A 14,438-nucleotide genomic window follows, 5' to 3' on the forward strand; every position below is an offset into this window, starting at 1 on the left:
TCAATTTCTTTTCATAATCTATTCTAAACTGCATACGTAAAGAGGATCATGCCCTCTTAACTTCTCAGATTTTCAGTTAAAATTAAACATGGGATAATTCGACCAGACTTTGCTCCTGTAACCGAAAACGTGCCAAATATTTCTACTTCTCAAAATCAGTGACTAAAGTACTTCAGCTTAGTAGAAGGGTGTTTAAAGAGATAAATAATTTAAAGAAGAGTTTGGGTTGTATATTAATAATTTATTCTTTTAGTTAATTGTTCCCTGTTGTTCAGCTCTGGCCTAACAAGGATTATGTAACATTTGGGGACATATATGCAGCCCAGCAACCCAGCACTAGAAGCCAAAATGGAGAAAACCTCCACAGCCACCATGTATTTGCCTTTGGTGCTCAGGTAGGATGGAACAAAGGAGAGCCACACACTGCAGAAGATCAGCATGCTGAAGGTGAGACATTTGGCTTCGTTGAAACTGCTGGGGAGCTTCCTGGAGAAAAATGCTACAGTAAAACTGCAAACTGCCAGAAAGCCCATGTAGCCCAGAACACAGTAGAACATAGTAGCTGAGCCTTCATTGCACTGCAGTATCATTTCCTCAATTTCTGAATGGGTGTCAATATCAGGGAATGGTGGAAAGGCGAACAACCACACCATGCAGATGCCTGCTTGAATCAGGGAACAAGAAAGAACAATGGAGGTGGCCAGTCCTCTTCCCACCCATTTCCTCATCCTGGATCCTGGCTTGGTAGCCATGAAAGCCACAACCACAGTGATGGTTTTTGCCAGCACAGAAGACACAGCCACGGAGAAGATGATGCCAAAACTAATTTGTCGGAGGAGACATATTATATTGCCAGGGGCAATGAGGAACTGCAGTGAGCAAAGGAAACAAAGAAGGAGGGAGAGGAGTAGAACGTAGGTGATATTTTGGTTATTGGCCTTGACGATGGGAGTATGGTGATACTTCAAAAATGTTGCCAGTACCACCAGTGTGCAGAAAGAAAAGAAAACTGCCAAAATTACTAGACTTATTCCCACTGGTTCTTTGTAAGACAAGAATGACATTCTCTTGGGAAGACACGAATCTTGGTCCATGCTTGGATATTGATCTTCTGGGCATTTCGAACAGTCATCCATGTCTGGAATTTAAATATACATATATTAAATATATGTGCCTGCATATATGTATACATTTAAATGTATGTTTGTGTGTGTATGTGTCTATGTGTGTTCTGTGTTTATTCTATTATGATGATGATGATGATGATGATGATGATGATGATGATGATGATGACACAGCTCTTTGATATGCCTTTCTTAACCGCAAGATTGGCCCTGATGTTATCCATCTCACTTTCTACTCTTGTCTTTGGATTTTAGGGAGCACAGTGAGCAAGGTAATTCTCTCTTAAGGATTTCTATTTAATATCTCTAATTTATTACTATGTGCTTTCAGCTGTGTGTATTTAACTATATGTTTCTCTGGTTTTCCTGTTGCATCTTTTTATGGAATACAATCTGCTCCAAAATCTTTATAATAGTACTGCTGAACTTAATATAAATAAAAACAAATATACTAGGATTGTGCTGCTATCATTTCATCTATATTTAATTCTGTTCATTTTTAGGTTCCTGTGGCATAAAATGAGTGTTCATATCTACAAATGCAAGTTATACTCAAAGAAAGGAGGAAAGGATTTGCCTCTTCTCCTCCTATCATCAGGACATTTCCATCTCAATAATATGGCAAGGATTTTGTGGGAGATAGAAAGATGCATAATTATAGAAATGAGAAGGCAATTCCTACGTAAGAGAAATTTGGAGTTTCAATATTATTTTTATCAACTGTGTTAATTGCATGAATTTTTGCTGAGCCATAGCCAACTCTTTTTCTGAAGTCTTCCTTTCAATTGGTAAGGGAACCCTTCTTTCTTGGAAGAGCAAAATATTCCAACAGACAAAAGAGTATTACTCAGTTTCCCGCACAACCATAATGCAACTTAGTTCATGATGCCTCTTACCCTTCTCACTTGACATCTTCTCTTTGGGACATGGATGGCAATCATAGCAGCAAAACGGCTTATCTTCCTGCTTTCTTCTGAAATAACCAGGGAGGCAACTTTCAGTACACACTGAAATAGGCAGTGTCTGCCCAATAGATGAAAGGAGGAAAATGTTAGCAGTCACTCAGATACTTGAAAAGAAGATTGTAGTCCTGTTGGCTGGTGTGGGTCTTCCGGGCTGTGTGGCCGTGGTCTTGAAGTTTTGTTTCCTAACGTTTCGCCAGCACCTGTGACCAGCATCTTCAGAGTGCAGGAGCACAGACAGGAGCAGTTCTCTCTGTGCCCAGGGTGATGTGACCCTTTTTGTGGGTATTTATAGAGATCTGAGTGGGGGGGGAAGGAAGGGGGGGAGATTGGGTGTGTGTGGGTGGGGTTGGGTTACTGAGTGGCTGCTTGTTTTGGTGTCAGCATCTGTGTGTATCTTCCTGGGGATTAGGCAGGGTTTTTTCTACTACTGAATTGTTAACGAGGGGCTGCTGCGGGTGATTAGCAGGTTCATTGTATGAACTGTTCACATGTCCTGGTGGTTGAGCTGAGTTCGTTGACCTTTTGCAGGCTGTATTTTTCAGGATTGGTAGCCAGGTTTTGTTGATTTTTAGACTCTCCTCTTTTTTATTGAAGCTATGCTGGTGTTTGTGAATCTCAATGGCTTCCCGGTATAGCCTGGTATAGTGGCTGTTGGTGTTGTCCAGTATCTCTGTGTTTTCAGATAGGATTTTGTGTCCAGTGTGCTTGAGAGCATGTTCAGCTACTGCAGATTTTTCTGGTTGCTGTAGTCTGCAGTGTCTTTCATGTTCTTTTATCCTGGTATGGATGCTGCATTTTGTGGTTCCGATGTATACTTGCCCACAACTGCATGGTATGCGGTATACTCCTGCGGCGGTGAGGGGATCCCTTTTGTCTTTTGCTGATTTTAGCACTTCTTGTACTTTTCTGGTGGGTCTGAAGATTGTTTGGAAATTGTGTTTTTCTATCAGTTTTCCCATGCGGTCTGTGACCCCTTTGATGTAGGGCAGAAATACTTTGTTGGTGGGTGGCTGTTTTTCTATCCTATTTGAAAACACAGAGATACTGGACAACACCAACAGCCACTATACCAGACTATACCGGGAAGCCATTGAGATTCACAAACACCAGCATAGCTTCAATAAAAAAGAGGAGAGTCTAAAAATCAACAAAACCTGGCTACCAATCCTGAAAAATACAGCCTGCAAAAGGTCAACGAACTCAGCTCAACCACCAGGACATGTGAACAGTTCACACAATGAACTTGCTAATCACCCCCAGCAGCCCCTCGTTAACAATTCAATAGAAGAAAAAACCCTGCCTAATCCCCAGGAAGATACACACAGATGCTGACACCAAAACAAGCAGCCACTCAGTAACCCAACCCCACCCACACACACCCAATCTCCCCCCCTTCCTTCCCCCCCCACTCAGATCTCTATAAATACCCACAAAAAGGGTCACATCACCCTGGGCACAGAGAGAACTGCTCCTGTCTGTGCTCCTGCACTCTGAAGATGCCGGTCACAGGTGCTGGAGAAACGTTAGGAAACAAAACTTCTAGACCACGGCCACACAGCCCGGAAGACCCACACCAGCCATCGTACGCTGGTCGTGAAAGCCTTCGACAATACATTGTAGTCCTGTTATTTGATATTTGGCAAGTAAAGAAGGCTAATTCTACTATCACTTCTTTTTTTCTTTCCATCTCATCGTTATCATGAAAAAAATCAATATTGAATCTTTCTTTTTTTTCACCAATTATATAAATAACATTATTCCTTCTAAACTGAGAAGTACTTTAGACTCAAACTATGCTCCAATGTTGAACTTAATTCAGTGCAATTCATCATAACTGAAGTCCTTTTCCTGAACATTTATTCAGTCACTGTTGGGTAATCAGTCATTTTAAATAAAATTAAAGAGCAATTACACTTTTTTTCCAGACATATTTAAATAAAACAGAATCTGATTCAGAGGTCTGGGATATAATGAAAGTATTTACAAGATGATTGTTAAAAAGTAATGATAGTAGAACTAGAAGAAGGCATACTCAAAAAGGTGCCAAATTTTGAATGAAAGTTCAGGTGGGGAGTGTAAACAGTATATAGGTGATAGCAAACACAATCAAACAAAAACAAAGAGCTTCACACCTTGGATATAAATAAAATGCATCATGAATAAGGGCAGAGTTATTACAGGGAGACCTGGCATTGATGTGCAACAACCAGAAATCCAGGCTTCTGAACACCTCACAGCCTGGTTCTCAGGATATGCATGATATGTCATTCCAGACCACTGGAAAGCATCTTGAGTGGCTTTAGGCAGATGTTAGGTAGCAGGGAGTGAGAACCAAATCCTATGGCACCCCTCATGGGAGCATTTAATGGATTCTCTCTCCTCCCCCAAGAGGCATAGACTGGAACCACCCACTCAGAAATGGGTGCCTCAAATCCCCAACTATTACAGAAATTCCAGGAAGATACTATGGTTGATAGTCTCCATTCTGAGTACTAGGTCTCATCCTTGTTACAAAAGAAATAACCCCATTAGTAATTATCAGAGCAGAAGGATTAGAATGATATGATTTTATTCAATTTATAGGAAATCCACAGATCTTTTTTTAAGCACAACTTGTTCCAAAAACTCATATAATATTTTTTCCCCCTACACATCGAAGAAAACTAATATGGCTGATTCATTTTTATACAATAGAAAACTAAAATATCTACCAAAAAGCTAGTATTACCAGAGGCTTGACAACGTTTCATAAACTATTCTTGAAATTTTATCTGGACCAATTCAAGATATTAACACACAGAATTAACACAGCTCTCTAGTGTATATTTTTTCCACTCAACCATGTGTGCATAAGTTCAGAAGCAAACTATAATGAGTTTGTAAACAGTTACCAAACAATTTGCTATTCAGTATACACTTATCTAGAATAATTTCAATCAGATACAGTATATTAGTACATGTATATACTGTACTTTGGTTCTTGACACGGACTATACGGCCATCGTTCGGGGGAGGGCAATTCATTTATCTAGGAGGCCACAGTAAGTTTCTGAGGGGGACATCCAAATGTAATTGCCAAGTGTGAGATCAGTTTGTCATCTCATTCTCTGTGCTAATTTCAGCAGTGTAAACATTGAAAATGACTAACGTTTGTAATAAATATCTGTCAGCTAACAAGGACTATGTGGGGGTTCAGAGAGGTAAATGAGACTACAAAAGGGGCCATGAGCAAAGAAAGAAAAAAAAGGAAAAGAAAAAGAGATGGAGAACCACTGCATTAGAGTAATGTAGAGTCACTTTTTGTGGGACGGGCGGTATCTAAATTTGAAATATAAATAAAATAAATAAAATGTATGAATAAATACTTTCTGTATGTCTCCATTAAGTTTACTGCAACATATGCTTGGAAACTCAGTAATACTTTGTGGAATGGATTAGATATTCCTACTTTTCAGAAATGTGCAATTCTTATACTGCCTTTAATGCTTCCCAGTTGTAAACATATCCATATAAACTGAAAGAGCAAGTCTTTTATATTCTATATTTGTTAAATGATATAGACCTGCATTAGTTAAATGCAGGTAGTCCTCGCTTACCAACCGCTTGTTCAGTGACTGTTCGAAGTTACGATGGCGCTGAAAAAAGAGATTTACAACTGGTCTTCAAATTTGCAGCTATCACAGTCCCTGCCATCACATGATCACCATTTGCAAGCTTCACAGCTGGCTTCTGACAAGCAAAATTAATAGGGAAGCTGGCAGGGAGTCACAAATTGCAGGCACATGACGTCTCACTTAACGACCGTGGATGATTTGCTAATGACTGCAGCCAGAACTGATGTTGTAAGTCAGTGAAGTCACATGCTATTTCATTTTATGACTGTCATTTAGCAATGGAGTTGCCAGTCCCAAATGCAGTTGGTGAGGACTACCTGCATTATCCAAACAAAATCATCTACAGTACATTCAGAACCTACTTGGTTGAAAGTGCTGGGCCAGGTGATGGCTTCCTCATGAATGGTGAACATTTTGTCTTTAGCAGCCCAGGGATCCAGCTTCCCAACTTTCACTCGATGGAAGGACTGGTTTGGGAATATCACCCAGTTCTCAATATCCAGTCCTGTAACCAGTTCTCCATTCTCATCAAAGGAAATTTCATCCCCAATGCTGTTATTAAATGCAATTCTTTTCAAAAAGAAGTGAAGCTGAATATAGAAAACATTTGAATGTATTGGTAAAAAGAAAAGATAAGTGTGAGAGAGAGCATGGTTAATATACAGATTTATGTGACAGCTCAAAACAGTTTACACATGAGGGGGATACTTCCTAGTGTGCAATGTTCTGGTCATCCTCCATCTATATTTTCTTATATACCACCATTAATCAAAAATGATTTACAGAGTAGTCTATAAAAGAAATCTAGCCCACCTAAAACCATACATCTAGGAGGTTTTCATTCTCAAAAATATATCAAATTGGGAGTTTTATTTAATGCATAAAGATGATAATGTTTGGACTATTTTTTCACTAGGATTTATGTGTGTGTGTGTGTGTGCGCGCGCACATGTATTTTCTGACCAGCTCTTATTAGAGATATGCAGATCAGGGAATAATCAATCAGTTTAATTTTTATGCCAATTATTCAAAGTAAACAGTTATACAAAGGAATAGACAATGGTTGCCCATACTTGTGTTAATATCAAAATTGTCTTTCTTTAATGTTTAAAATCTGGCATCTGTACTGGCATCTTTGACAGAAGAAAGAAGACAGGAAGGAAGGAAGGAAGGAAGGAAGGAAGGAAGGAAGGAAGGAAGGAAGGAAGGAAGGAAGGAAGGAAGGAAGGAAGGGAGGGAGGGAGGGAGGGAGGGAGGGAGGGAGGGAGGGAGGGAGGGAGGGAGGGAGGGAGGGAAGGTGACTATTTTTACTGGTTCTGTAACGTTCCATGATAGGGAACAGAAGATTGGATTCAGTGACCAATATGTTTGTGCTCAAATTGGAGTGATCCCTAGATGCAGGGGAAGACGATGAGGGGAGATGGAGGGGTGCAAAATTAGACAAAGGACAGTTTCATTTAGACTGAAAAGATAAGTGGGATTCTGGAAAATACTGCAAATATAATTTGAGCAAGTTGCTACAGCATTTAAAGATCAAAATAGATTATATAGCTAAAGATATAGAGATTGAACATCTTCAGATACAGAGATATAAATGTAGAAATAATATAATAGATATGTTTATTGTAGCTATAATTCTAGATTGTTGCTTGCCAAGTGTGGACTGAAAAAAATCTAGCCAGTCACTTGGTGGTGAGAAAGAGATACATAAAACCCCTTTTGTTGCTCTTAGTAGGTTATGGGATGTTCTGCTGGATGTTAAGAAACATTGAGATTGGTGAGGGTGGCCAAGTCTTTCCACATTTTATTAGTCTTTTTTTTACTTTCTCTATAAAATTATTTTGTCCTGTTTTTGTTTTTGTTTAAGTTTTGATGTGCCAGAATGAGGTTGAGTCATTGGATTTGAATGTGTGAATGAGTTGTGTCTTCTTTTTCACGGGTTCACTTTTTTTGCATGGCAGCAATTGTTGATAGTATCTCTTCTGCTGCAGGAGATCCAGTGCAGTGGTTGGTTTAGTATTGGATACATAAGCCTGGTAAGTGGTAGCAAAAGCTTTCTTGACATTAACAAAGTCTTTGCCAAAACCATGGCTTGGAGTGGTGCTGTGTTGCCTCAAGGATGCACTGTTACTACAAGGTAGATGTTGGTGGACCCCTTGGGTAATGGAGTTATAGTTCTCCAAGGGTGCATCAGGAGACTCAGATGATGTCAGGGCAGACTGAAGGCTCTGTATGTGATCTGAGGCCAGTAGCTCAGTTATCATTTGATTTAGATGGGGGGTCCACTTGGCTTGGCAATAAGTTCTTCCTGGGGGCATTAGGAAGGGTTGGTAGCAGTCCTCAGTATGTGTCTCTTGAATGAAGAGTTTTAACTGGAGCAGGATTGGGAAGTGATTGCTTTCAAACTTATGCATAACTTCTAGGGCCTTGTAATAAGAGAGTAGGTTCCTAGATACAATTAAATAGTCAATACCACTCATTCTCATTCAGTAGACTAATACCTCCAGGCCCTCTTTCTCTCTTCCATGGTTCTGCCCCAACTGAAAATGAATGAAATCCATTAAATAGCAGTTCATCTGCAGTGCATGTTTCCTGAATTAATATGATGTCATGATGGGAGAGGAAGTCAGTAAAACAAGGATCTCTGTAGGATGCAACACCTCTTCCATGTTAGGTGACCTTATACTGGTCATTTGGATGCCAAGCAGTTGCCCTGCAAACCAGGGATTGGGAGGGCAATTTTTCCAAGGGAGATAAGTTCACTTTAGCTGTGGTTCTAATTGTGTCTCCCTCTGTGGGGAGGAAGCTGTGGTACCTGGCTCTCATTAACACCCAAAGGAAGGGAATGGAGTGGAATGCAGTGGAGTGGAGAGGAGTGGAATATAGCAGCTATTGGGATAAAGTGTAGCTAATCAGGTGACTGATGGTGAAGGAACAGCAAGAAAATCAAAAGGAAGCCTTGGGATTTTTGCTACCAGAAGATTTCTCTAAGTCTCTTCTATTTAACACTGAGGCTGTACTAAGGGCACTGTATGAGCCTGTCCATTTCCACTTGTAATGCTTTCTTTGCTGACTTTGCCCAAAACTCTCTCACCCTTTCCTCTGGTTTTAGAGGTGTTGCCTAAACCTTGGTTATCTCATTGCTATACAACATCTCCTTCTTAACTTATAGTCAGATATTTCTTGTGCAGGAGCCCTATATAATTTCTTAAAGCTGTTCCTGTTAAACATAGAACTCAATGAACCACTGATTCTTCTCTGGATCATTTGCAAGCAACCATAACATGTTCAAATATTACCAAAAAAATTCTATAACCTCCTCCTTCTCTGAAAGTCTCAGTTCTTCCTTTCCATTAGACAATGTGGAAAGGCTAGTGGGTTGGATAGGTCTGGAAGCATTTGAGCATCATACAAGCATCTCAGAACATCACCTTCTTTTCTTCTCTGTTTAATCTTTCTCTTTTTAATGGTCTGTTATTTAACTTCTCTCCATACTCACTTCTTTCTCTCTTCTGCTTATTCTTATTCTGTCTTCATCATTCTGCCTCTCCACTAATTGAGATTGTACAGTCACAATTCTGAAGTTTGTCATCTTTCTTTTTCTAGTCTTTTCTTCAGCTGCTCAGGAAGATATACCCTTCTCTCCCTTTCACAGAATCACTTTATTCATCACTCTCGGCTTGTTACTTTGTTAACTTAAATAGTTTTGAGTGTGGTTCTGCAGAGTGGGAATTTAACTGAGCAAACAGCTCTTTGTAATTTTAACAAAAGTACAGTTGGTGACATGAAATACGTGGGGTGTGTGTGGTGGAGTGACAGCATAAGTAAAACACAGATTTCAACCCGCTCCATCCTAACAGGAAGAAAATTAGAGACCAAGTGAACTTGGAAGACAAAGGCAGAAGTAAAATATCTTGAGATTTACTATCTCACCAAAAGAAGCAGCATGAGAGATAAAGAGGAAAGCACAACTCATTCTGAACTATCTGTCTAACCCTCACTGCGCTTTGTGATCAGGAGGAAGTATATGTGCTGAAGAATTCCTACAATTCAAGTGCCATTCCTGAAATATTTGACTTTTCAGAAAATTACCTGCCATGGCTGGGTGTCCTGAAGATTCCATCTTCTCCGATGCTGTTGTTGGCCCAACTGCATGGCATGAAAAGCATGTGCCACAGCATACACTGCATTGTATATACTGTAACTCTGACTGGTCATCCTCATTTCAAAAAAAGCCCCAGGAAGGTTCTCCAGTTTCTCCTTCCCAGTGCAGACATCCTCCGTTTCCTCACTCACAGATGGGTTTGGAAATATGCAGCCAAATGCATGCTCCCACACATTTTTGAGGAAACCATCTTGATGAATGAATGAGAAATGATTTCTGGTCTTAAGAAAATGCTGAAATCCTTCAACTTCATTTGAATAAGCTGCAAAGGACAGTGTACCATGGAGGTCTTGGATGTCCCAGCTCTTCTGATAAAAGAATGATGCAAGACCCATTTGGGAGGCCATGATCCACACCTTACCTTTTGGCTTAATAGAAACTATTTCCATTTCAGGGAGATATAACAACCATCTCAAATGTAAAACATATTTATCATTGATTATCACAACATTAGCCTTGCTGTTCATAAAAAGATGAAATGTCTCCACAAGCCATTTTAGGCTGTCAGAGATATTATTGACATAAATTGTCCTGAGCTGCTCCAAGAAGGCAATACAGATGCCATTGAGAGAAAACATTGAAAAAATCAGTTGTTCAAATTTTGCTCCACCAAGTCCTTTCACAAGTATCCCAACCCAGGTCCACCTGAAGTGCAAAAGTAGCTGAAGAATCCCCCTAAAATGGAAATCTTCATCTGGAACCATGTGGTAGTAGAAAGGGATTTCAGTTTTATCATTCATACTTGGAGAAGGGCCATATAGGAACTATAGAAATAAAATAAAAAAAATAATAATAAGTAGGAAAATGGTTGACCTCCCCCCCCTCCGAAAAAAATGCATCTTCTGCAAATGAAGACTGCTGGATTTTCTCAGAATATGCTTTCACATTTTCTATGTGCATAAATTATTTGTGAGACTTGGTTCGCAGTAGATAATTGTTGTGTTCCCTTCCATTTTCATAGTTCTATGATTCTATGAATTTCCATCCTCTTATTACTTAGATATTTCTTCAACGATGGAAATAATTTTGTCTGTGAAAGTGGTTTATCCTATGTTGTAGAACCATAGAGCACTTGTAAGCTCCTTCTTCTGCAGACTCTAAAGATTGCATATAGTTCTAGTTTAAAAACAAATCTCTGTTAAGTAATAAATATTGTTTGCATTACCGAGCATAGTTTGCAGTGAATCCTTCAGTGTTTAATGCTATATATGAGGATAAAATATCAAATAACAATTTCTTGGTTCATACCATCATTAAGAATTGTTTCATGAAGTCATTGATATTTAGGAGATAGCCATGGCTTGCATGCTTATGTATGTGTTTATTTATCTATTTATTTATTTACTTACAGTACTTTTAGCCTACCTCAGTTCTAAAACATAATAACCAATGAGTCAATATTAAACAAGCCCAAAAACAAACAAACAAAATCTACCCAAGAAGCAAGAAGCAAAGCACAAAAGAAACTTGTTAAGTTTCCTGAGGAGATTATTTACAGAAATCGAACTATTTGTTGCAAAATTATCCTGTGCTTATTAATTTACCATATGTTTTAAACATTCCAGGCTTCAAGTAAACTGATTTATGTGCCTCTTGGTTTGCCACATGTAGAGGCATGGAAAACCATAGTTATTTCAAGGAGTTTAGGTGACATGTTTTGAATTCTCCTGCACATGTTAAGACAGTTCACTCTGAATCATAAAAATGTTTAGCTGGCTTGTTTTTTACTTTTACATGGAAGGTGGGGGAAGGAAACCCTCAGGATTGTTTAGGTTAAGCACTGGCATATCTGTATTGTTCTCAGACCCTGGGAACTATCTGGACAAGGTCTGGTTCCACAGCCTCAATGCCATGGGAAAAGAGCCATGAAATGGTAATGCCAGACTTTGATAAATGCCCTGGTATTGCCCCTTGAGTCTTGGAGTGTGGACGCAGGCCTTGGTACCAGGAACTGTGTTATCTAAGCCATCTTGGGGTCTCTCTGCTGTCGCCTTATGGTAGCTCCGATAGTAGGGGAAGAGTTTTATCATCTTCCTTACTTTGTTATGCTTTTATACTATGTCTTTGTATTTCTGTTTAATGCTATCTTATATTCTTATATTCCTGTTTAAATCTATTTGCTAGTTAATGATAAAGCTTAAAATCTCCTCACCTGCTAGTGTGTTCATTGTCTCTGGATCTAAAAGAACTAAAAGATCCAGTTGCCTGGGCCCCAGATTACTGTCTTGACAACTGGCAATACACCACCTTAAATTGCCCAGTTTTTAGACTGCATCCCAAAAGATAATTCTGTCAGTGCCTGTGACCCAAATAATCTTCATTACCTGTTTTTCTCAGATTAAGGTTGAATTACTGAGGGGAAGGGACCCACACCATGGAGGACTTCCTAGGAATAAAAAGGTCTTTTTTGTGTGCCAATGTAAATGTCAATGAGGCTTCTGAGGCTGCCCAGATATCATCTGCTGGAGTGGTAGTTGCTTTTATGCAGGGAGCCACTATGGGTCTAAGTTCAAATATATCTTTTCTTTCACTAAAATACATAGTTCTCCAAGATTTAGTGCTTGAACACATTTCTGGAATGGATCCTGTCCTCATTCATATTGTACAACAAATGCACCCTGATTTCTACATATATTCTTCTTGAAATTCTACCATGAAGAGCCCTGCCTCCAATGGTGGATGAGGAGTGGGAAGGCCCAGGTTCAAATCCATCCTCAGCCAAAGGTGCTCACTGTGAAACTTTGAGCCAGCCACTCTCTCTCAACCCAACCTGTCTCTTCAGGTTAGAGACAGTGCTACCTATATTGCCTTGAGCTCCTGAATGCAAGGTAGGATATAAATCTAATGAAGTCATAAAGTTTTAAAAATTCAGAAATCTTATTGAACTTTTTGCTCCTCTCATTAGTGACTTTATATGAGAAGACTACAGAAATTCAAAGTACCTGCCTAACAGGTAATTTTTAATTTTCAGGAATGGTTAATTTTTTAGACTGACCTATCATTACATTAGATTTTGAATTCACTCTGTTTCTGCTTTAATAATTACATTTTATTAAATATACTTCTTTGAAAAATATAAATAAAATTTAAATTTATCTTAAGGTCTTACAATAGCATTTATTTAAAAGGCAAAGCAAGATATAGACAAGTTATCATTAATGCATCTTACCTGTGGAACTTTGTAAATACCTAAAATATCTGCCATATCAAAAGAAATTGCAGGATCAAGAGCTCCAACAACCGATATGAGTTTGTTCAGGATACCACACTTGGAGTTGGGTTGGAATCTGTTCTGACTAGAGAAAAGTTCCATCGTGGCATGATATGTGTACTCCCCACCATAAGTGTCATAGATTCTGAAGCCCAAGGTGATGTTAGGTAAGAGCTGAGGGTTTTCATTGATCATCTTCACAGCAAATAACATGGTCAAGACATGCTGATAATACTTAGTCAGGACTCTGCAATGGGAATTAGATGTTGTATCAAATGAAATTCCGCAGCTAAAAAAAGCAGTGAAATTAAACCCCATCAAAATCACATCATGTAAGGCAACAGTCACTGCTTCACATTAACTGATTTATTGATTACCATTAAATTTAAATATTTTGTACTTAGTTTTCTATGGTATAATCACTAGTGCCTTCGCTTGCTATTTCTAAGCAATTTTTATTACGTGAAAGAGCAAAATAATTGCCCTGCATATAAAATAGGCATCGAATTAAAGCTGTGGAGTACAATTCAAAATTTTCCAACATTTTAATTTAAGGCACTGCAAAGAAATGGAATAGATCTTGCATTTAGCCTGGTTTAGCTTTCCCAAGAAATTATGTCCTTCATTAAAGCTCATCAGCTATGACTCCTACAGAACCACAAAGAATTAGTATGGCATATATTGTAACACATTAATTACATACTATTCAATCGTCTTACAATTTTAGAAATGCCACTTAACGTTATCCAAAATTCAAAATTTTCTTCCTTAACTGCAACTGTTAAAAAAAAAAAAGGTACTCATGTAATCTTTATTGCCTTGGTAAACTTAGCTGCAAGAATTTGGTGTAACAGAGAAATTGGGAGGGGAAAATTAAGAAAATTAACAGAGCCAGAATAAGGATTTTACCAATTAAATAAAAAGCAGGACAGTAATCCCCAACTTTAATAGAAAAAAATCTGTATTGTCAGATTCTGCTAATTATGAAATACTGCATAGTCAATTCCCCCCCCCCCCTTGTTTTAAAGAACTCAGAATCTAGCTGATGATTGACTTTAGAAAGTAAAAGGAAATAATATATGATTTGAAATATATATTGTCATTGATATTTTAGCTGGGAAAGGTTACATTTGCATTATTGTGGCTAACTGTAATTCACAGAGTGGGTCTGTTAAAGAATGTCATCTAGAGTGATATAGGTTATGGAAAGAAAGTAAGATTAATGTCTTACAGGGGTTCACCAACCACAGAATGATGAGGATCTCCCTCAAAGGTTTTCACATCTCTAGACATGAAAACAAAAGAAGTAATACCACCAACGATTAGGTCACCTGGCTGGAAATAATTGTGAACAATTGG

General features: G+C 38.6%; 1 protein-coding gene across 1 annotated transcript; it reads right to left on the minus strand.

The window, feature by feature from the left end:
* Positions 1 to 233: 233 nt before the first annotated feature.
* Positions 234 to 13,181, minus strand: LOC103049272 (vomeronasal type-2 receptor 26-like). Its single transcript, XM_088142488.1, has 4 exons — positions 13,038 to 13,181; positions 6,066 to 6,293; positions 2,021 to 2,147; positions 234 to 1,138 (listed from the first exon to the last, which is right to left on the minus strand). Exons 1-4 carry the CDS (start codon positions 13,179 to 13,181, stop codon positions 234 to 236), a joined length of 1,404 nt encoding a protein of 467 aa, XP_087998614.1.
* Between the last annotated feature and the right edge of the window lie 1,257 nt (positions 13,182 to 14,438).

The sequence above is a fragment of the Python bivittatus genome, unplaced genomic scaffold (assembly GCF_059951505.1).
Source record: "Python bivittatus isolate LINGU-HERP-01145 unplaced genomic scaffold, Pbiv_v1 ctg000440_np1212, whole genome shotgun sequence".
Classification (NCBI taxonomy): domain Eukaryota; kingdom Metazoa; phylum Chordata; class Lepidosauria; order Squamata; family Pythonidae; genus Python; species Python bivittatus.